This window comes from Anser anser, assembly GCF_964211835.1.
Source record: "Anser anser genome assembly, chromosome: 27".
In the NCBI taxonomy this organism is placed as follows: Eukaryota; Metazoa; Chordata; class Aves; order Anseriformes; family Anatidae; genus Anser; species Anser anser.
In genome coordinates this window covers 6,354,448-6,376,337 of record NC_139748.1, presented here as the reverse complement: position 1 = coordinate 6,376,337, position 21,890 = coordinate 6,354,448, and the positions used below count along the sequence as shown (strand labels likewise).

General features: G+C 54.7%; 1 protein-coding gene across 12 annotated transcripts in view; it reads left to right on the top strand.

The window, feature by feature from the left end:
- ANKS1A (ankyrin repeat and sterile alpha motif domain containing 1A) overlaps nt 1–21,890 on the top strand; it is a 107,192-nt gene that overhangs the window by 70,534 nt on the left and 14,768 nt on the right. For all 12 annotated transcript variants that reach the window (XM_083812346.1, XM_083812342.1, XM_083812348.1 and 9 more), the window contains one exon: nt 7,866–7,972. In XM_083812346.1, the coding sequence (XP_083668472.1) occupies nt 7,866–7,972 (107 nt within the window). The remainder of the gene's footprint in view (nt 1–7,865; nt 7,973–21,890) is intronic.

The following is a 21,890-nucleotide window of genomic DNA, read 5'->3' as shown; positions in this document are numbered from 1 at the left end:
TGCTTAGGGGATGTTTCTGGGGGACCAGAGTGCTGGAGCAGAAAGCCGGTGTGGGGTGTGGGGTCCTGCCCAGGCCCTCCAGTGCTCGCCCTGCCTCCCGTGAAGGGCCAGGGAGAGGACGCGGGTGCTCCAGCCTGGGAGATCTGCTCCGGGGAAGGACTAAAATTAGCCCTTGCGAGGCCTGTCATCTGTACAGTTCCATGGCACAATTTTGCGTGTTGGATTAGGAGATGAAAAAATAGCCTGATTGCAGTCTCCTGAATGTCTTCTGGTCTTAAGTCAGCGCAGAGGGAAGCAAAACCAGCCTTTAATTGGCATTAACCTGGCCTTTGGGGTCAGTTTCCAGCTCTGCCCAGTCTCCCCCTACCCCTATTTTGTCTCTGCAGCTCTATCATTGAGACAAGCCTTTTTTTATTCTTTACATCTGTGTGTTCTTGTGCACGTTGTCTCAGCTGGAGCTTAAGGAGTGCCAGGTTTTAGTTGGGCTGCTGCAGGATGAGGTGCAGAGAGCTGCTTCTGCCACCCAGCCTCTCCCAAACAGGCCAGAGCAGCAGGAGCGTTGCAGAGGTTTCTCCAGCAAAGCCCCTGTTTTTCTGCAACCCATAAATGGTGGCTTCCAGAATATTTTTAACACTTATAAATTTTTCACCTGTAAGACTCTAGATGCCCTATCATGGCTTCACATCAGATAAAACTCATCGCATTTTTCCCCTGTATATTTTACCCGTGTGCTTCCATGACCTTGAAGTGCGTAGTTTTGTTAATTGTATTGCGATGATTTAGCTGTGCATTTTGCCTTTGTTTCTTCAAATTTCCATAAGACGAGGTGAGGGAGGAATCCCGGTGTCATTTAGTGCATTGATTTTCCTCAAACAACAGAGCAATGTCCTCCAGCCATGCTTGCAACTGTTATAACTCTTGTCTCCGCAATGCAGCATCAGAGCGGCGGGAGATGATCCTGGGTTACAACAGTTATGAAAATGAAAGCGTTTTAAGTAGAAGAGGCTGGGGTATGGGGAATAGAGCCGCCTGTGCTGAGTCTGTGTTCAGCATCCAGCCCGAAGCGGCAGTCGGATCCCAGTCTGTTAAAGTACCTTCTGCTGCTGCTCCTACGGTGACCTAATTGCACGTCCTGGCTCTGCTCGCAGGATCAGACAAGATCCTTTTGCAGTTCCACCAGCTTTCACGGAAAGTGTCCAAAACCTTTTTCTATACTTTTTTTGTTCCTTCTTTTGAGGAAAGTGCACGTGAAGGGGGGAGGTGAAGCTGAGAGAGGAAGGAGGCTTTGATATCAGCGCACGTGTCCCTAGAAGTGTCTCCATCCCCTGCACAGACCAGGGGAGCAGCCTGCCTCTTCCCCAGCCGCCCGTCTCCACGCTTCTGCATTACCGAGCTGCTCGGGAGGCTTATTGAAATTCTTCTCTTCCCGAGATGCAGCCTCAGCCGGGAAACCAGCAGTTTGTTAACAAACCTGCCCTTTCTGCTGCTGCAGGCAGAGCTGCGGGTGCGTTGTCTCTGGATGGAGCCGAGTCCTGGCCTTCAAAGGAGGAGATAATTGCTTGGCTTTAATTGAGCCTTTGGAAACGGGGCTGTTTGTAGGGAGACACGGGGTACAGAGCTTGATTAAACGGATGCTGGTGAACCCTGCCGTCTGGGGACTGAAGGTGACTAAATATCATGTACTGCTCAAGGGTTTCAGAGAATCTAAATGTCTTGAAAATGGTATCGGAGGAAATGCTTTCTGATGGCGAGAGCAGCTCGGCTGTGGCAGACCTGTCCTCTGGGCCACTGGCTTGGTGCCACCGTCCGAACAGCCGGGAAGCATCCTGCCCCTCTGGGGACACAGCCTTCTCCCGATGTCCCTTGGGCCTCTCTGGGGGATCTTTGTCCCCCGTCACTCCTGGTGGGGCAGCAGCTGTGCCGGGAGCAGGACCGGGGGTTGCCAGTTGCAGGTCAGCACGGGTGGTGCGGTGGCCGAGCCCTTTGGATGTGGTTAATCTGCCCCGCTCCTAAATTTCGGTGATGCTAGGCTTTTCCCAAGCACAGCTGTAGGTACTGATATTCACTAAACAAGGCTGCTTGCGACAGAGGTGCTTCCTCCCCTACTTGAAGCGTGAATTCCCTCCTCTGCCTTGAATCAGGAGCCAGGACAAAAGCAGACCTCAGCGGCGTGATGGAGGATGCTGGAGGGCTGCCACCGCGAGGAATTCTGTCCTTTTAAATAATTCTGTCCTTTTAAATCCTTCACCTCCACACTGCTCCGAGTGGGCAGCGTCTCCCGTTGATGAGATGCTAATACGCATCTGCGCACACACGGCTCCTGCCTGCCATAATAAAGCGTATCTCGCATCCATTTGTCACTGGGGCTTTTGCTTTGGTGAGGAGGAGCCCCCTGCCAGTTCCCACCAGGGGGTTAACCTGCGCCTGCCCTACACACTGCGTACTGATTAGGGCTTGCGTTTCCTAGGGCCAAAGGGCTTTGCTGGGGGATGCAAAGCAGCGTGTGTTTTGCGGTCTAATCCAACGGCAGCCCTTTCGCATCCTGCTTACTGACAGGCCCTCCCCTCCCCGAGCTGGGCTGTAGCTGTAGCAGCGCGTGTGATTGATCGATATTGTTAGGGGAGAGGTCTGACATGGAGGGGAGAGGAGGAGCTTTCACTTCTGCAAAAGCTGCTGTTGTGCAGGGAGTTTTCAGCAAAATGGACACCTGTCTCTGGAAGCAGGCAGAGCCGCGAGCAGCACGTTTTCCTGCTGCCTGTGCTGCCTTCCGCTTGGGGTGGGCTCCCTGACACAGACCAGCTGCTGTGCATGTTCCCAGCTTCTCTTTTTTTTCTCCTTATTTACAAACGTGGTCAGCTGGAACATGGAGAATGCTATGCCAGCCCCTCACTCGAGGACCAAGTGCCTCCTGGGCTGCGGGCACCCTGACACGCGGCTTTTAGCAGTTTGGCTTTTGCCGCTCAGGAGTTTGGTAGGGCTGTCGGAAGGGTTCAGATCACATCACAAACAGGGAACTTTCCGAATGTGCTCTCATCCCCAACTCTGGGTGGGCTTTGAGGGTACTGGGGCTCCCGACTCTAGTTTTGTGCCTGGGGTTGCTCGTTTGCCTGTAGAGGTTAAAGTCCTTGTGGGGCAGCTGCTGCGGAGCTCAATGTTTGGAATCCATATGTACAGGCTGTTACTGCATACAACTGGCGTGGGTTTAGGGAGAGTGGGGACCCTCGGGGTCCTGTTGGAACAAGCCCAGGCCCCTCCTGTGCCCCAGATGTCCCTCGCAGTTTTGGGCGAATAGCTGGGCTATTTTGGGGCCCTTGCAGTTCATAGAATTATAGAATCACAGAATATCCCGAGTTGGAAGGGACCCATAAGGATCATCAAGTCCAACTCCTGGCACCGCACAGGTCTGCCCAAAAGTTTAGGCCGTGTGACGAAGTGCACAGTCCAGTCTCTTAAATTCAGACAGGCTTGGCGCAGTGACTCCTTCCCTGGGGAGCCTGTTCCAGTGTGCGACCACCCTCTCGGTGAAGAACCTCTTCCTGACGTCCAGCCTGAACTTCCCCTGCCTCAGCCTAACGCCGTTCCCGCGGGTCCTGTCACTGGTGACAACGGAGAATAGGTCCCTGCCTCTCCACTCCCCCTCGCGAGGAAGCTGTAGGCTGCGACGAGGCCCCCCCTCAGCCTCCTCGTCTCCAGGCCCAACAGGCCCAGTGGCTCAGCCGCTGACACGGGGCAGCTTCTGGCCTCGTCTCACGGAGGCCTCCCCTGCAGCCCCCCACCAAAACCTTGCCACGTGAACCCAATGCACTTGGCCAACGGCGTCAGCCTCTGATTTCTTGGTAGAGCTCGTAAGGCAGTCTTTCGGACGGCTTTCTCTGACTGAATCCAGAGGGCGGGGTGGCAGAGGTGAGAAGAAAAGGGGTCGGTCACAGACCTGTGCTGGTGAGTGCTTTTGGGATGAGGAAGAATCGAGGAGCCCCATCTCCTAAAGGATACTGAATCCAACCTGGGCCTTGCCTTAAAGTGTTTTTTTTTTTTTGGCTTGGGAATAGATGTTTGTATTCAGTCTGTCTGTGCAGGCCTGTTTTGCTGTCACACACACATTTCTCTCCAGCAACCTACTTCTCATCAGCCCTCCCTTCCAGACGCGGGTCGGAGGGGCAGGGGAGCACAGCTCAGCCCCGCTGCCCTGCAGCTTCTCACCTCGCTGCTGGCTCGGAAAAAAGAAACCTGTGCCTTGCTTGCTGCCTCGCAGCGATTTGTCAGGTGGCGTTTCTCTCCCCAAAACTGAGGAGATGGATGGGCTGTGCTCGGTAAATCAGGCTGCTGCGGGCAGGAGGCATGCTGCGCTGGACAGCAAATGCATTTGGGGCTCGGTGAGTTAACTCTGCCGTTGACTTGCGACGTGAGAAACCTGCCTGGTGTTCTGCTGGGCTAAAGAGGAAGAAATTTGTTAGCAATCTGCATTTGGTTAATTGATTTTAGTTCCAGTAAAGTTAGGTGCTGGCTCTATTTCTTGCATCTGATGGCGTTAATGACTACATTCTCCTGGCCCATCCATCTTGCCTAATGCGTTGCCTGAGCTTACGGCCCCCCCTCTGTGGGTTTAAGGACTTCCACCTGATGATCAGCCCCAGCTGTGGCAACAAATGCCTGATTTGCTGCTTTTGCATGCTTTCTTTGTGTACGGACCATGCTTTCATCAACGCTTGCTTAGACATGCAGTTTTTTTCTTCCTGGGAAAGCTCAGTCGTGTGTCTTCAGGCCACACCAGGTTGTGCTGAACTGCCCTCAGCTTCCAAGAGCAAACAGGGTGATGCTGGCTGTCAGGCGTGCCGTGCTTATTCCTTCCTCCACACAGGCTCAGTCATGGCATTAAGGGTCGTTACTATTAAGGGTCGTTACTGTATCAGGGCCGAGGTGGCCCTGTCCCTTTTCTGTTTTCTTTGGGGTATGCTATGTTACCTGAAACACCTTGCAGGAGGAACTGAATTGCTTGGCTCGCTTTTTCTGCAACTTTTAAATACTGTAATTGTTTCTAACTACGCTCGGTCAGCTGCCGCCCACCCTGAGACCTTTTAAAGGTAGGATTCCTAAAATTTGGAGCACAGGGAGAAGGATGGAGCTGACCTGGCTGAGAATTAGGAGTTTATTTAACCAGAAGTTGGGGTCCAGCTCTTGCTGGGCAGCACGGTGACTGGCATTCATTTGCTCCAGTGTCATCCTCATAACATGCAAATATCTTGGACTTTTCTGTTTGTCTGGGATGTTTCGGGTATCTGTTCTCTTCTTTTTAATATTAACCCCTCCGTTCCCCTCCAAATAGCCCTGTTTGTTTTGCCTTGTTTTGAAGTGATTTTTAAACCAGAAAACCTGCACTTGGTGTCACTGAGGGTTTTCCCCTTTAAAAGCAGAAATATGTTTATGAGTGTACAAGAGGCTGAGTAGAGTAAATAATTTTTTAAAAGCAAATTCAGGAGCTCAGAGGAAGGAACTTGCTGTGGTTTCATTCCCCCTGCCAATACCCCAACTGCTTCCAGAAATGCTGTAGTAGGCAGCAAGCAGTTTCCTCACCTCTCTCTCAATAAATTAATTCTGAGCCAGCCACAAATCACTTTGAACTGTCAAAGCAGACCTGTAACATCATTTTTTTTTTGCAAACCCGAGCTGTGTAGTCCATCATTGAGTAAATATTGAGAAGTCAGTAATTTCCACTAGAGAGTTATAAAGCTGCTGTCTCCCTCCCCTCTCCTGCAGCTTCTGCTGCGAAGGCTGCTCGCTGCTCGTGCAGCGGATGGAAAAGCTGGGAGGGGTAAGAGGATGAAGAAAAGGGAGGGACAGGCAATGCGAGAGCAGGAGACAGGACTGAGAGTGGAACGGCAAGCGTGGAGCTCGCTGCCTTCAGACAAAGCCCGCCGCTGCGGCTCGCTGCAAGGACGCGCGATTGCCAGCGAAGGGACGCGGCTGCCTGGCTGCTCGCGGACCGCGGAGGATCGACGGGAGGGAAGGATGGAGACCCCGGGCGAGCCGGAGCTTGTTGCATAAATTCCAGGTTTAGATGCTGCCCTTCTGCACAGGCTACGTGAGGGGAGGGAGACGGAAACCTTTTGTGATCTCTGCGTTGCTCGCGCCGCAGCGTGCATTAGAAAGACCGGCCGGCTCTCCCGAACTCGCCGAGCGCGGCTCGCCTGGCAGAGGAGCGCTCCCAAGGACCAGAGCAGCAGGATCCCTTTCCCCAAGAATTTCCAGACGAGACCGTGAGCTCTGCGGTGTGCAGCCATTGCAGTGGGTGGGGGTGGAAGGATGGCTTGGAAGGTGCCCAACAGCTTCAGGTGACCTGGAGGTTCAAAGAAAGCAAACTTGTTTTTCTCCTGATCATCTTTTTATTTGCGTATACCCTTGAAACCCAGATGTGCTAAGCAGCCTGAAAATTTCAGCCTGTCTTGCATAGCAAATGCCCTGATGAAAAGGAGATCTCTGAACTTTTCTTGTCATATCCCGAGCTCCTCTAGAGGAGAGGAACAAGTCCCTGGACTCCCTTCCCAGGGGTGAGGGAAGGAGAGCTTGTCTGCACAGCTTCTGTAGGGTGTTGGGAAGAATCTCATTTATCAGAGGCTGAGAGGAGGTGCCGGGGCATGTCTCTGACTTGAGCTGCTGCAGGAAGAGGAGAGGGTGTGCTTGCGTTTGGTCTCGTTTTGTTTTGCTTTGGAAGCAAAGGAACTAAAATGCCTCGTTCTCCAGAGCTGCTGCCTGTTTGAGTCAGGGGCTGGGATGCAGCAGCTGCACTTAGCTGAAGAAAATGAAGGAAGGGCAAATACAAGCGTGCACCAAGCACCTGGCAGGACTGAATGCATTGTGTAAAACCCATTCTGATTCCTCTGTCTCTCTTGCTGTCAGCCAGCGCAGCGCTGTAGTTAGGCTCTCCGGTGCAGCCAGCCAGCGCGGTCGGAGCCGCGTGTTGCAATGCCCCGTGTCGGATAGGTGGTAACATGGCAGTGCCAGGACTCCCAGACTCATGCTCAGGGTTGCTCGCCCCTCTGCTCCTCGTGACGCAGTAACGGAGAGAAAAAGCCCTTACCATGGTTTGCCTCTTTCAGGACTGCTTGGGGAAAAAAAGTATAAGCCCTTCTTATCTTCTGCTGCAGTCTGTGTGCTTTCTTTGTCTTGCATGTCTTCCTGTGGACAGCTGCTCTAGTCTGGCTTCTGCTGCTTTTCTCAGAGTCCATCGTGTCTGTTCTGTGTCTCAGCTGCATGAAGACGTACTTTCTCTCTAGCTGCTTTGTGCCTCCAGCGCGCTTGGCCCTCCCTGCTGGCCCGCTGGGCAGCGTAGTGCATCCGGAGTCGCATGGACGAGCGGACCTGCACGGTGCTGCGCGGCTCTGAGCGGCTCCACTCCGTTCCCTCGCACCTGCGGCTGGCTGCGAATGCCTTGGGGGAAAGCTTCCTGCCCTCCTCCCGCCCCCTTCCGATGAGCCAAGCACTGGATCGGCATCCCCGTGGGGTTGGGCTTCGTGTGTTTGCCTGGCAAGAAACTCGCCCGAGCCCTGCGAGCAGTGCATGTGATGCCATGGTCCCGGGAGCGCTTCTTAAACAGTTTGCTGGGGCACGGTGTTTCGTTTTCTGAGCGCTAACTGGGATACAAATTAAACCCGGAGCCCGTGGAGGCGCTGGAAGCTTGTTGTCCATGCTCTGTGCACACCAGCGGAATTGTCTGCCAGCTGATTTATTGTACTCTGAGCATAATTTTTTGAGTTTCTTTATGGTAATGACTATGATGTGGCAATGCCATCTGTCTTCCTCAGAGTGCCGCTGCTACCGCCTTAACGGTTTTTCCCTTTTCAAGCGTCTGCCGATTCCTCTCTCGTCAGGTTCGCGGATGCTGGAGCAGAGTGTCGGGGAGTGGCTGGAGTCCATCGGCCTGCAGCAATACGAGAGTAAGCTGCTTTTGAACGGCTTTGATGATGTCCGCTTCCTGGTAAGTTGCTGGTGGGACCTTCGGGCTCTAAGGAACACATCAGCCGGACCCCGACTTGTTGCGGGACCCCTGTGTCCGTTGCAGAGCAGACCTGGGTTCTGCAGCCCAGCAGAAGGGTCTGGAGGATGTGTAGGAAGTTAGACAAAAGGAGGAAACGAGGGTTGTGTCGGTTCATTCGTCTTCCCATTTGATTCAGTTACAGTTGTTACGGTTTTTCACTGTAATTTTGTTATAAAATTTTATTTACTCTACCGCCTAAATCTTTACGATCCAATTTATTCAAGGTGTGGGACCTGGAATTCATTAATGTGTTGAAAAAGTCACCGAGCCGTCTGTGCTCTGGACTGTGAAGGAGGTGGCAGACCTCTTGTTGGAAGTATCCTTACTCTAAGCACGCAGGCAGGACGTTAATGAGCTGAACCTGATCGCGTTGACACTGTTGGCTCTGAAACCTAATGATGGCAGCACCCTAATGTTTAATATTGAGGGTTTTGGTGCATAGAAACTTGGTGGCACGGTGCAGAAATCTGAGAATTTGCACGGGATGATAAGCTGCAGAGACAAATTGGGGTGCGGGGGGGTGCTTTTTGTGCAGCTTAAAGAAATGCCTTTGCGTGTGAACTCCTTGGTGCTGAGGATGGTGCGGAGAGGTGACATCCAGGGGGATGTCACTCCGTGTTGTGAGCCAGGCAAAAAGGGCTCCGAAAACACCCCGGTGAGTGAATGTGACAGTTCCACATCTGCGGGGAGCCTCCTGCTCTCCCAAGTTAAAAGCAGCGCCCATCGTGCGGTGGTGGAGGTCTGCGGGGGGCAGCCGGAGAAAGAAAGGGAGACTGAGCGGGGCACGGCTCGAAGGGCAGGGAAGGGCACTTGGGTATGGAAAGGCAGGATGCAATTATGCTCTTAAAAAATAACCTGACCAACAGGACAAGCGTTCCTGTAAGCGTCATGGGATCTCCGCCCAGCCCTGGAGGTTGAACGCTGGCAGATGTGCCCCCGTGAGTACCCAGCCCCACGTCCTGGCCTCCGTGGCAAGCGGCTTCTCCTTTGTCTGGTTCAGGCGCCTTCAGCAGGGGAGCTGCTGGCGACGGGCGACGGCTTTCTCATAGGCTTTTGCCTCCACCCTGTGCTGAAACGGATCGCCCCCAGGTCCCTGCTTAGGGTCCTCTGCTGACGGGCTGACCTTTGTGGTGTCGGCGGGCTGCTGGGCTGCCTCTTCCAGCAGCGAGCAGATACGGCGTCTCGAGCGCGATGATAGACATCCCGGTACAGAAGTTTAACGACAAAGGAACTCAGCTTTCCATTTGGCCCCGGAGAAGCAGGAGCCGGAGGCTCAGAAGCAGGAATTTGCATTGACCGTGGTTCTTTGCAGTGAGTAGCTGCCTAGCTGCTGACCGCCTCGTGCAGAATTTTCTCGTTTGTAAGGAAATCAGCCTCCACTCGTTCCAGGCAGTGGGACGCTCTCTCCTTGCTCATTCCTCTCAATTTTAAAAGGTCAAATAATTTAACAAAGATTTCCTGCAAACCCTGGCTGATTTCCTTGTTGCTGTTTATCCTTTTTACTGGGGAGTTGACTCTGGCACCCATGTCAAAGCTGGCTTTTAAATCCTTTTATCTGAGCCTTAGGAACTTCAGGCTAATACAGGCGGCACAGTCTGAAAGTCTAATTCATAAAAATCTCCTCCGTGCTGTTACTTCCCTTCAGCCGCTGATGTTGCGGGAGTAAAACCCTCAGATACCGTACAAATGGGAACTGAGTTCGTTTGTTTTTAACACTGATGATGATGCTCTCAGATGAATTATTAAAATTGTTGTAGACACTGAAGCTGGCTGCTGCAGAGAGTACTGAAAGGGCATCGGTGCTGGGCTCCTGCCGTGGCTGGTTGCCTGTTCCTTTCCTTTTTGATGCAATAATTTCCGTATTAACTCCTGCTTTCGGTCACTGATATTTCAAACTAAGTGACATTATTGTCCTGGGCTTAAATCAGTTTCTGTGGAAGGCTCAGCCTGTGCTAGGGCCCCGTTACGTTAACTATTTCCAAGCCTAACGAATGCTGAGTGATGGTTTGCAGGCCGCCAGATGGGCTGTGAGGCTAATTAAGTTGTAGTAGCAAAAATTAAGAAGTTGGAGTCTTTTCGTAGGGAAACACTTGTTTCCTATATAAGATTTCACGTCACATTATGCTCTCAATATAGTGCTGTGGGTTTTTTTCAGCCTGCCGAGGATGCTCCCTGGGCTGCCTGCATCCCTGGGTGGCCCCTTTGGGTGCAAACAAGAAGCCTGGATGTTGGGGAGACAAAAAAGCATCCTGAGCAAAATGTTAGCAGCATGCTGTCAAACACACAGCCTCCTAGAAAAGCTCTTTAGTCTCGTATGTTTATGAGGAATTCTCAGCCCGCAGTACGTACAGGTGAGGGGGGTTAAGAGAATGGTCAAACAAAGAGCACATCCTGCAGGGGGGACTGGGGGAGATGCAGCGTTGGCTGGCGCCGTGCTGTTTGCTGCTGTTGCTTTATTTAAAAAAAAAAATGGATTTTTACAATGTTGTGGCGCACCAAGTAGGTAGTGCAAAGGTGGTAAGAGACAGAACTCGGAGGGTGCAGAAGTTTGGCCTTTTGGTTTTCTGTGCCCTTCTAGCCCCTTCTTTAGGCAGTTCTTGTTTCAGGAATTCCAAATTCCCTTTGTATTTTCACTTGGCTCTCGTGTTAATTCACACCCTGTGTTACAAAAGCCTTTCCCCCCGACGCAGGGGAAATGATTCACGAGCGCACAGCACGGTGAAGTGATTTTGAAAAGTTCTCTGTAAATATATTAAGCTTCTTAATCGGATGTAAGGCAGAAATACCCGTTGTTTCCAAGAATAATAATTCTGTTGGTTTTGGAAATCCAGACTCGTTATTAGTTGATATGTGGCTGGCTCCCTCTGCTCTGCGGACACGCGGCCGGTGCAAGCTTCGTCTCCAGCGGCGGCGAGGAGCAGCGATGGGCAGAGGGGAGGCAGCGACCCTGCTGCGTGCCTGCTTACCAGGGAGCACCGCCGGCCCAAGGAGACCTGGGAGACCCGCAGCGTTCACGGTTTATGTCGAAGAGGCAGGGTTGGGGATGTAAACTGTAACGCGAGCCATGAACGTTTTACGGGTTTCCCAATAAAAAGGGAAGGGAGAAGTGTGTTTTAGCAGATAGCTGGTGCGGGCTGTGAATGCTGAGCAGAGGTTTCTCTGCTCTGGGGAGCTCCAGAGCTGCAGCAGGGACAAGTTTTTTTTAGCAGCCTGCAGCTGGGCGGCCTCGGGCTCCGGCAGGACCCCTGCCCACGGGCTGGCTTTATGGGAGCAGCGCTGCCACCGGCAGCAAGCCTCTCGTTTCTGTTGCCCTCTGGGTGTGCTTTGGGAAAAGCGATGACTGCCGTCAGGACTGACCCTTCTCCCGCATGTCTCTCTCTGCCAGCGCTGTTTCTTTCTTGGGGGGGAATTCAGGACAAACACCAGAGTAACTTGCAGTACCGGTTAGCTCTGAGTGGTGTCAGGCTGAGCCTGTTAGGAACGTTCTCACTTCTGGAACTTGCAGCCACTGCTGAGGGCTTACGAATTGGCTATCAGGGAAGGGCAAGCGAGGAACCACGCATGTTAACGCACAAATTCAAGGAGCATCCTCCTGCCTGGACGCAGTTGCTGGTGTTTTAGGAGCTGGAGCTGAGCTGGGAAGCAGCAGACGGGCTGAGTTTGCAGCGCTGGCCTCGCTGGTGCCTTGCTTTGTTCCAGCTCTTAAGGCAGGGTTTCTTGATCAGTATTTCCATGATGCAGAATTCTTGTTAGAGCTGCAAAACAAAACAAAGCGCTGCAGCGTTTGGTGTGGCACACGAGAGCATCTCAGGGACGCTGACTGGTTTCGGTCAAACGCAGAAACTTGCACGTTTATGGCTGGTTCAGAGTAAACAATCCCGATCAAGTATTGACTTCGGTCGAGAGTGGATATTGCTGACACGAGGCAGCAGGATTATTTAAACATCAATCTGACGTGATGTTAAAATTTACTTGCAAATGTATGTGTTTCTGGGGAGGGACTAAAGCTACATTTATTTCAGATGGTGTGTGATCTTTCCTCCTGATAGAGGGAAGAAAAGGGCTATAAAAGATGGACTGAAGTAGCTTTGTTTCCTAAAAGACCGAGTTCTCTTTCCAAATGCTGACATCTGTACTGAGCCACACTGCTGTTTCTGGGTAACTTCTGTTCCCTTTAAGTTGCTTTGCTGTGGTGCTTGTGGGCAATGCTAGGGAAGGGCCTTTCCCTGCTTTTCTTGCTCTCTCTCTCCAGCTTGAACTCTGCAGTCCCTGGGAGCAGCTTCTTTGGCTCGTCCTCTCCGCTGCCACGCTGTGACCTTCACCGTCAGCAGTGCTGGCTCGGGGCGATCGGACTGTGACACCAAACTTCTGCTCTTCATGGGGGGCTTGAATTTGAAGAGCAGCCTGTTCAGCCAGCTGGGGATTTAAAGAGAAAATGGAGATGGTGCTTCAAATCCTCCTCTTCTGCTCCGCAGCTTGCTGGAGTTCTGTCATTAGAGGGGAAAGGTTTATTTGTGCGATGGGTAAACATCGCCGAATTGAAGCTGCTCGCTGAGGATTACTGGCAGTGGCTGTGCTGTCCTGGCCTTAGCAAAATACAGCTCTGCAAGTAGACCCAAATCCTCAGCAGAAGCGCATGCCAAATGCTAACAGTCCTAATGAACCAAGAATACCCCACCACCCAAGAGAGGCCAGCGCTGCTACCTCCCACGTGGAGGAATGCAGCCCTGGTGTCTGCACGGCCTTTCAGGAGACCCATTGCCTCATCCTCCACCGGAGGAGGAAAAGAAAAGGTCAGCTCACAAAGCCGTAGCAGTGAGTGAGCAGTGTCATTCAGGGGGGAAAAAAAAAAAAGCACTATAAATCAATTTAATTGTCCCTGGCTGGTAATGAACCGGGGGAGCTGTAAGAGTAGGAAAAATGTCAGAGGAGTAGGAACCGAGAGGGGTCCTGCTGCCGCAGCTCGGTCCCGCTGCGTCCCCTGTGGTCACCAGTGCCTTTGCAGGAGGTGCTCACGTCGGGAGGTCGGGGAAACCGGTCTGGGGCTGTGAGATGCAGAGTGCGTCCCAGAGCCCCCTGGCAAACGCGGGACGACCTGGGGAGAGAGGCCAGGCTGGGCTGTGCTGCGCGCTGGGGAGAGGAAGGATGGAGCCGGCGGTGGCAGGGGATTGCAACAGTTCACAGGAGAGCTCTGCCTCCGAAACGGAGAAAGAAGTGCAATTGCTTATACCTTCACGTTAGTGGTTTGTGATCCGTTAGAGCCCATAAATTTGTCTGAGATGCTTGCTAAAGCTTTGCCCTTCCCTTGGAGGGCTGACTGCCCGGTGCTGCCTGAGACGGCTCCTGATGCCTGAGAAGGGCAAACCTCGCGTGCTCTGTGCGGTGATTATTCTGTGCCTCAACTTCTTATTCAGTCCAAAGATCTTTCAGTTCGCAAATGAGCAGGTAAAAGAGAACAGAACCTATTTCCTATGGCTTTTTTTTAATTTTTATTGTTCAAGCCTGCGTTCCCATGGAGTGCGTGGAAAGCAGCTAATGCTGATTCAATCAGACAGCATCAGAAACGGAAATCTGTTCTCCTCGTGTAGTGCCCTGGGCTCCTTGAGGGTTTTCTTTTTTCATAACTGGGGAGAAGTGGTAGAATTATGACAGGATTGGGAGAATGGGGTATCCGCAAATAATTGAGAGTAGTGACATTAATTAGATTAAACGCAATTCAGTGCCATGTTAGATTAGCCTGCAGTGGTCTTCAGTACAGAATAGCCTTCCCCTTGTCCCTGGTTTTGTGTGCAAGCAGTTTAAAAAAATTAATAATAATGTAGAGCCGAGGCTTTGGCTTGATGTGTGAGCAGAGCAGGGCTGAAACACAGCTCTGAGCTGGCTCTGATGCCAGCCCTCCAGCCGCAGAGGGACGCGATGCACGCGGGGCCGGGTCCCCTTCGCCCGGCAAGTCCCCGTGCTCAGATGCTGGCTGCCGGCTGCACGCTGCTTTCGCCTGCCGCACGCTGCTGGAACACGGGCATCTCCCCTGAGCAGTGAGCGAGTGGGAGCTCTGCCCTGCCCCATCTCCTTCCCGGCTGTCCCTCCTGGCTTGCAGGCGCTGCCCCCCGGGTGCCGCCGGGCTTTCAGCGTGCTCTGAGAATGGTTTTCATTTGAAACCGTTTTTCATTTTGCCATTTTCGAGTAGCCATCTAGGGCAGAACCGAACTGCCTTATTCCAGTTGAGTCTTGCACCAAGCGCTGACCTCTTCAGACCAGCGACCTTTCAGGCATCCCAGACAAGGTCTTACAGCTGCCGCATGTGGTGAGAGGAAGGGAGAGCTTGGCACGCTCGCAGCCCTCGGGGAGTACCTTCAGCCAGACGCAGGTAGACCCGCGTGCGGCTCGTGCCTGGGCAGCTGGCCTTGGCTTCAAGCTGAAGCAACCCCCAGCTGTCCGGGGAACGGAGCGGGCGGGAGGTCTCGAGCTGGTGGAGCTGGGCCTGCTCTTCCTAAAGCCCGTGCTGTGTGCGTGGCTCTCTGTCCTGCGGCGGCGTTTGGTGACCGATCCTGCACGTCGGTGTGGGCTGAGCCGCTGGGGAGCTGCCACCTGGACGTGCCGGCCATCCACCCTTAACAATGGTGAATCGGATCTGAGGATCTCGCCGGCCTGGTTCGTGCGGGCTGGCAGATTTATTGCCGAAATGGCTTTCATTTAGTTTTATGACTTAGGGAGCTCATAAGCCGCATTACATGGTATTGTCTCCTGTTTATCGCTGCTGCCAGGATACTGGAAACGCGTTTCTGCCGCGGTCCCCAGACTGATTTCGATGCCCTGGATGAGCACCCCGTAAGAGCGGAATTGGACCCTGGTGTAAGAGCTCCTGCCAAGCGTCTGAGCGGGAACCAATTCATGCAGCGAAAGGATTTTTTTGACAGCTCTCCAGTGCGTCAGGCGCTGCTTGGGTGGCTCACGAGGGCTGTGCTTTGTCTAGGACGGTTTGCTTTTTCGGGTTATCTCTGGACGGGGACGGTGTGAGTGTGTTCAGCCTGACCTGACCCGTGGGATGCAGAAGCCGGGCTCCGAGGGAGCACTTTGGGGACCTTTTGAGGGCTGGGGACCGAGGGCAGCGCGGCGCTGAGCACCGCGCACCATGAAAGCGACTTCGCGGAGAGCAGCGAGCTCAGAGTGGGTTTTGAAGTGGGTGGACCAGAACTGGCAATTTAGAGAATACTTACATTTGATTCATTAGTAGCTCCAGGCCCAATAAACATTAAAAAAGCCATTAAAGTAGCAGTTAATTTTTTTTGCTCTCAATAAAATTGCCTGAACTTGACAACCGTGACCGATTCCCTCCGTTGCCATTGTCACGCTGCCAGTGTGCATGGGGGGAAAAAAATTAAGCAAAAATGAAGTGGCTGTGTGCTAATCTAGGATTTATTGTAGGCTTTTGTATAGGAGTCCTTTCCACAATCAATGCTATGTGAAGAGCTGGGCCTTCATTGTCATGGCCTTGGCAAAACAAATATTTCTTTTCCCCTGATTTCCATTGAACTACCTCGAACTGCAGCTACCACTAAGGGAAGGCACAAAACCATGAGGCCAACTACAAATGTGAATTCTCGTGGCCAAGGGCTGCTGTTGCTCCATGAAATTGGGGTGGGTAGGTCCCGGTTTTGGGGTCGACAGCCACCAGAGCGGGTTTGGCGGAGGGGCTGAGCGCCTAGGGCTGGCTCGTGGTGCTGTAGGTGCTCAGCGGGCCCTCCGCTCGAGGCTGGATCCATCCTGGGAGGTTTTGGGTCTTGGGGGCTGTGAAAGGGGGGCGAAAAGCCCCAAAGAGCAGATTGTGCACTTGCACAGACACAATGCAAGCTTGTTTTTAGGACGAGGTAATGAATTAGTCCATCAGCACAGCGTTAGCTGCTCCTGCCCTGTTGAATGAGATTTATCAGAGCAGTTTGCCCCAAGCACGGGTCCGGGCAGCCCTGACGGCTCTGCCCAGCACCACAGAGCTCCGATGGGTTTGAACGCGGGGACGGTGCGAGGCCAAACGTGCAAATTTCAGCCCCCCAGGGAACCAAGGCCCTCAGCCTTTAGCTACTAACAGATCCGGGGACGGAGTTTGTTGCCGGCTGCATTGGTGGATTTGTCAGCTCGCAGGAATGCCCTCGCTGGAGCTCATCTTCCTAAATTCGCTGCCTTCCCTTTCCCTCGGGGTGCTGCCCAAGGCTGCCAGGCTCTGAAGGCTGGTGGCTTTATAGAAGCGTGCAGGATCCGTCTTTGTCTTTCTTTGTTTTCCTGCCTCAAAAGGAGAGCCTGGTGAGTGGCGTGGGGGCGAAGGGAAGCGCAGCCTCTGGGCTTTGGGACTTGCCGCGTTATCCCTGTTCGCGCTGGCTCTGCGGTGAGCTGGATGCGGCTCCATCTCCAGCATCCAGGCTCTTGGTTGCCAAAAGTAAAGCAAGAGCAGTGACAGCAAAATCCTTGACAAGATGCAAATTGTCTTGAATTTACTGAGAAGGGGGAGAAAAAAGAGCTTTGTGTGCATTAATCTGAGAAAAAATGGATGCTTTGGCTCATCCAGCTGAAGGCACTCTGCTATAGATGTTTGCAGAAGCCTTTGTAGTCTGGAAAAGCTGTGTTTGGGTTTTGCATCTGTTGCTTTTAATAGCAAACACATTCTGGTCTCAGTTCTTCCCCGCAGTCCGCCGCCTGTCTTTAATACGTGGTTTAGTAACAGCGGCAGCACTTGTATGAGCGTGAGCCTAGCGAGACAGGCGGGATTCATTAAACTGCATTTGCTGGCTGGATAAGACTCCGCGTCCTATACGAAACTTTCTTTGCCTTGGGCCCTTCCTTAGCTGGAAAGAGAGAATGGAGCAGAGCCAGGCTCTGAGCAAGAAGCAGCATCTGAAAATTGGGTAGTTAAGTGCCTGCGGAGCGCCCTGCTGGAGCAGCAGTGCTGGCAGATTTCGACAGCTCCGCTTTTGGCACGCTCGGCTTTGGGGTCACCTAACTGGCAGGAGGGGACGCTGCCTTCGTACGGTGCAACCTCCGACTGTGCTTTTCTCCTTTGATGAGAAACCTGGAGCCTCGCAGGCTGCTTAATTACAGTGTAGGATGTGAAGCATGACCAAAGCGGAGCCCTTCTCTAAAAGCTGGGTTTCTGTCCAGACGAGGGGCGGGTCGCTGGTGGATCTCTGCTCTCCTTTGGGGCCATGCAGAGGGTGGGGACGGGGTTCAGAGGGGCCCCCCGTGCTCCTGGGCATTTGCCCCTCTCTGTGGAGGGAGCCCTGCTCAGCCCCGAAGCTGAAGCAGGGATTTGGGGATGATAACGTGACACCCAGACCGAGGGTGGCACGGGGGCTGGCTGTCCAGCTGCCGGTCTCTTCCAGGTTGGAGTTTGGGGAGTGGGATTCACCCTGCCCAGGTTCAGGTGTCTGTGGCTGCGCCCATCGTTCGGACCCTGGGCGTGGGAGAGGGCTCGGCCGATGCGTTTCATCCCAGCACAGGTACACGTGCGCTGCAGGAATGTGTCCTGGGCCGAACTGATGCACGAAGGGGAGTTAAGGGATGCGTTGTGCTCCTGTGCCTGCTGCAAAAAAGCACAGCCTTTGCTCCTTAGGGGATTGTTCCAGGGATCACCCCAGCTGTCCTAGGAACAAAACACTTCCAACGGTTATTAACGTGTGCGTGGGGTGCTGTACCAAAATCTGGATTAATGCAAGCACAAGTGCTCCAGGGGCAGCCCCTGAGCGCATCGCCCCTGCGGTGCGGGCAGTGCCGAGAGCTGTTCCTGGTGGAAGTGAGGAGCTGTCGCCTGTGCCCTGAAGGAGAAAATGGTGAGGTGTGGGATGGACGGGGCGCTCAGACATCCCCCCTCCCCGGCATGAGCAAAAGGAGAGCTCTGGTCCTCGTGCAGCCCCGAGCTGTGCTCGCTGCGCGCAGCCTGGCAGCCTGCACAAGGTAAGAAGCGCTTGTCACAATGGATACAGCCTGAGTACGTCTTCGGAAAGTTTCGGTGATTCTAATTGGCATTTCTGAGCCGTAGAGGACTGGGTAACAGCAAAGCAAGGCCCTGGGAGCTTTCTTCTCCCCTGCCTTGGGCATTTGCTGCGTTTGTCCTCAGAGGACCCCGAGCGGGGGCCGGCCGTGAGTCTGGGCGTGGGGTGCCAGGGCTGCTCGGCAGCCTGCAGCGGGATGCCGGGAGATGGCATCTCCTGGCCTGGTTGCTGACCTCTGTCAGCACCAACGGGGACCTTTGCCTGCTTTTAAAAAAGCAAACAGCGAAAAAACACACGCACAAAAAAACAAATACACCATACAGTGGGGGTCTCGTTCTTTTACAACCTCACCCAAGAGCAGTTTCTCTGGAATTTTGCAGCCCTGCATCGAGGCGGTCTCCCTGGGGCAGCGCTGCGCGGTGGAGAGGCTTTGTTCCTTCTCGGCACCGAGCGCCTCTTCCCTTGTTCCTCTGCGAGCTGCTGGGTGGGGACGTTTCTCCGTGTCTCCCCTCCTTGCTACAGCAAAGGGGATGGCTCCTGCCTGCTTCGGGGACAGACCCAGCGGCCTCGGCAGCTCGGTGCCTGGCGGGGCAGAGGGCAGAAAGCCAGGGCAGGGAGGGCGAGAAGGCTGAAGGCTGGCGGTGAGAAACACGAAATGCTGGGAAAGGCAGGGGAGGAGGAAAGCTGCAGCAGACCCCAGCAGGGTCTCCGTGCCCGGGAACCCTCCTTGCTTAGGGGGCTCCTGATGCGAAGGATTTATCAGACGCGGAGAGCAGGGCACCGAGCAGAGCCGTGGCAATCGCTGCGTGGCACGGGGGCAGGTGGCAGCGGGACCGGGGCGCTGCGTGGAGCACCCCTGCCCATTGGCTTTTGTCTGAACAGCGTGTTAAACGCAAACAGGTTTAAAGTCTGAGAATAAACAGCTCATCTGTTCAGCTGGCAAAGGTTAAAAGATCTCCAGCGTGTTTGCATTTAATTATCTATTTTAGTGGCAGCTTATTTTTTTCTTTGGAGATGAAATCCGGATGGGTTTAAAGGACGCTTCTCCAAGCAGAGGCTCATGCACAATAGGCTAATGATTTATTCAGAGCTGCTCTGCTTTGTCTATCCTGGTTAAGTACCCTGAGAACACAGACTGGCACCGAGGGAATTTAATGTGACACATCAAAATAAGGAGTGGTAGAGAAAGCTGTGGCTCTTACGGTATTTAACTAGCTTGTACCCTTGCTGCACGGCAAGCAATTTTTGTTGGATTGGAGATGCCAAAAGCGGGAGAACACCTATCGCCTCGCCTTGGGCCCGGCATGGCACGTGTCAGCATAAAAGAGGCAGCCTGGAAATGTGTGTGCAGCCAGATCCACATCCCTCGTTTGGAGAGGGGCCGTGCGAGCCAGGCGTGGCTGTGCTACAGCGCGCTAGCACCAAAAAGGCTCAACACTGGAAAACACAAGCAGGAGTAAAAAACGCACAGAGGAGCAGCGAGCCTGTTGATTTTGGTACGTGAGGCTTACACGCAGCCGATGTCACCGTTTGCTCAGGTCCGCGCCGCCCTCGCTGGTGCGTGCAGGGTTTGCTCGGTGTGCCCGCGTCCACCGCGAGGCCCTGCGCCTGCTGCAGCTCCGGCACCCGGCTCTTTGGGGAGGAACCGAGCGGCCGAGCTCGGGGACGGGCAGGTCCCGGGGTGCTGAGCGGGCTGAGGGGCCGGGAGCTGCAGGCTCCGGGTACCCGCGCCGTGACCTTAACCCGCTGCTGCTGCGGGGATGTCGGGGGGTGTCCCCTCGTGCTGCCTTTTGCCCCCCCCCGGCAGGAGGGTGGTGCTTTGCTCACCAGGCTTCTGGAGACACCCCGCTGCTCGCTCTGGTCACCTTCTGTCCGTTTAAAAGGCCCTTTAAAAGCCGTCTCACTCCAGGAGATGAGCTCCTCGCACACGTGCTTCCTCCCCAGGACCTTCTGGCGACCTCCTCAGCAGAGCTGCAGCTTGCGAAAGCGCTTGGCCGGGTGAGGTGCGTGGCCATGCAGTTAAGCTGCCCTTCATCCTCTTCCCCGAGCCGAGCACACCTCTCCCCCGCTACAGAAACACATTGAACGGGGCTTTTTGGCTTAAGATTTGTGAGCGAGGAAGGGGAGGGATGTTTTCCCTGCTTAGCGGGCTGCTGCTGCTAACGAGCTGGGTGATCGCTGCCTCCGACAGCGGCTGCCTCTCGCTGGGGCCAGCTCTGTGCCCTGCATGGGTCGGGGTTTGCTCCCTGCCTGGTTTGGAGCCTGGGCTGCTCTTAGAGCACGTGGGCACCGGCAGAGCCTTCCGTCAGCAAAGAGCCTCCTTTTGCAACGGGGAGGAGCGCGGGGCAGCTTACACGGCATGGTGACATCCTCGTAGGAGGCTTCGTGTGCTGTTACCGCTCAGGTGCAGCCCAGCAGTTTGCTTGCAGGCCGTGAGGTGCAGTCTATCAGAGCGTGTCCCCACGCAGCTGCCACCCATCCCGCGGTGCCGTTTCGAGTGGTCCCGGGGCCGCTTTGCAGCTGGCAGCGGGTGCCCCAGCCCAGCGCCCAGCCCGCTGCTGCTGCGAGCTGACCTTTGGGAGGGCAGGGAACAAACCGCCCTCGTCAGCCGCGGAGCCTTCAGCCCCAGCTTTCGGCCGTTTAAGCAGCTCCCGACGACAAACGCTTTTGTGCTGCAGCTGTCTGCTCCAGATCTGCGGTCTCGGTCCCCCCAAGGCCCGCCAGGAATCGAGGGCGTCGGGCGGCTCTGCCTGCCAAGGGAGGACGGAGGCAGAGGAGCGCCCGTCTCGCTGCTGCGGGCGCCGGCGGTCACCGAGCGCCTGCCGAGCCCTGCTTGCCAGCCACCCGCTGATTTAATTTGCCACTGTCATTTGCTAAATAATTGTTTCTCTGCAGTCTGGCCTCCGAGGGCAGCTCTCCCCAGCGACATTGCTTCGGGCACCTCTTATCTGCGGCGTTAATTTGCTGCTGCTCTGAGCACTCGTCTCAGCGTCCTGGTGGCAGAACGTCTCCTGGGGACGGAGAGCCCTGGGAGTTATCGCGGCAGGCTACGGACGTGGCACAAGCGGTGCTGCTCGTGCTCAGCACCATCTTCCAGTGGGCACAAACCGAGCAAGCAGGGTGGGAAGGAATTTAAAAACTGCCCTTTAAAGAGGACAGTGAGAGATTCTCCCCCCCCCCCCAGCTCCCCTTCCCGAAGCCTTGGCCGTCCTGCCCGCTGTTTGCGCAGCCTGCGTGCCCTTGCAGCAGCGCATTGCCCGACAGCCAATTTTAATTAGGTTTCTCTTACAAAACCAAAATGTGGAGCAGCGGAGCGCCGGCAGCTCAGCCCTTCAGCTGCGCCTCTCCCGAGAGCGGAGGGAGGCAGGTCCTGGGGGGGGAGGATCTAGGTGCGAGCCGGCGCCGCGCGTCTGTGGGCCCCGAGCTCGCCGCTGCGGTGTCGTGGTCGCACGAGAGCCATGGGGAGCCGAGCCCGGGCTGCGCGCTGAGCTCCCCCAGGTACGGGGAGAGGCGGGTGGTGATGGAGAGGGGTGAATAAGCACGGTCCGCATGCGTCCCTTCCTGCTCCGCACGGGGCAGGGGGCGCGAGCCGAGCCGTAGCAAAGCGGTGCGGGGCAGCCAGCGCGTCGCTGGGGGCGAGCTGCTCCCCTGAACGAGGAAAAGGAGGAGAAAGCTGAGCTCCGTTGCTCTCGTGGAAAGAAACGCGTTTTCTCCGTGGCCCTGGAGGGAGGCTGAGCAGAGCCTGATGCTGGGGGTTACTCGGATGCTGGGGGTTACACGGGCATTGGGAAACGGCATTGTTAGGCAGCGATCTGCCTCTCAGACGGGAAGGTCGCTGTAATGACGGCCTGAAACCCAAAGGCTGGATGAGGAGGCTC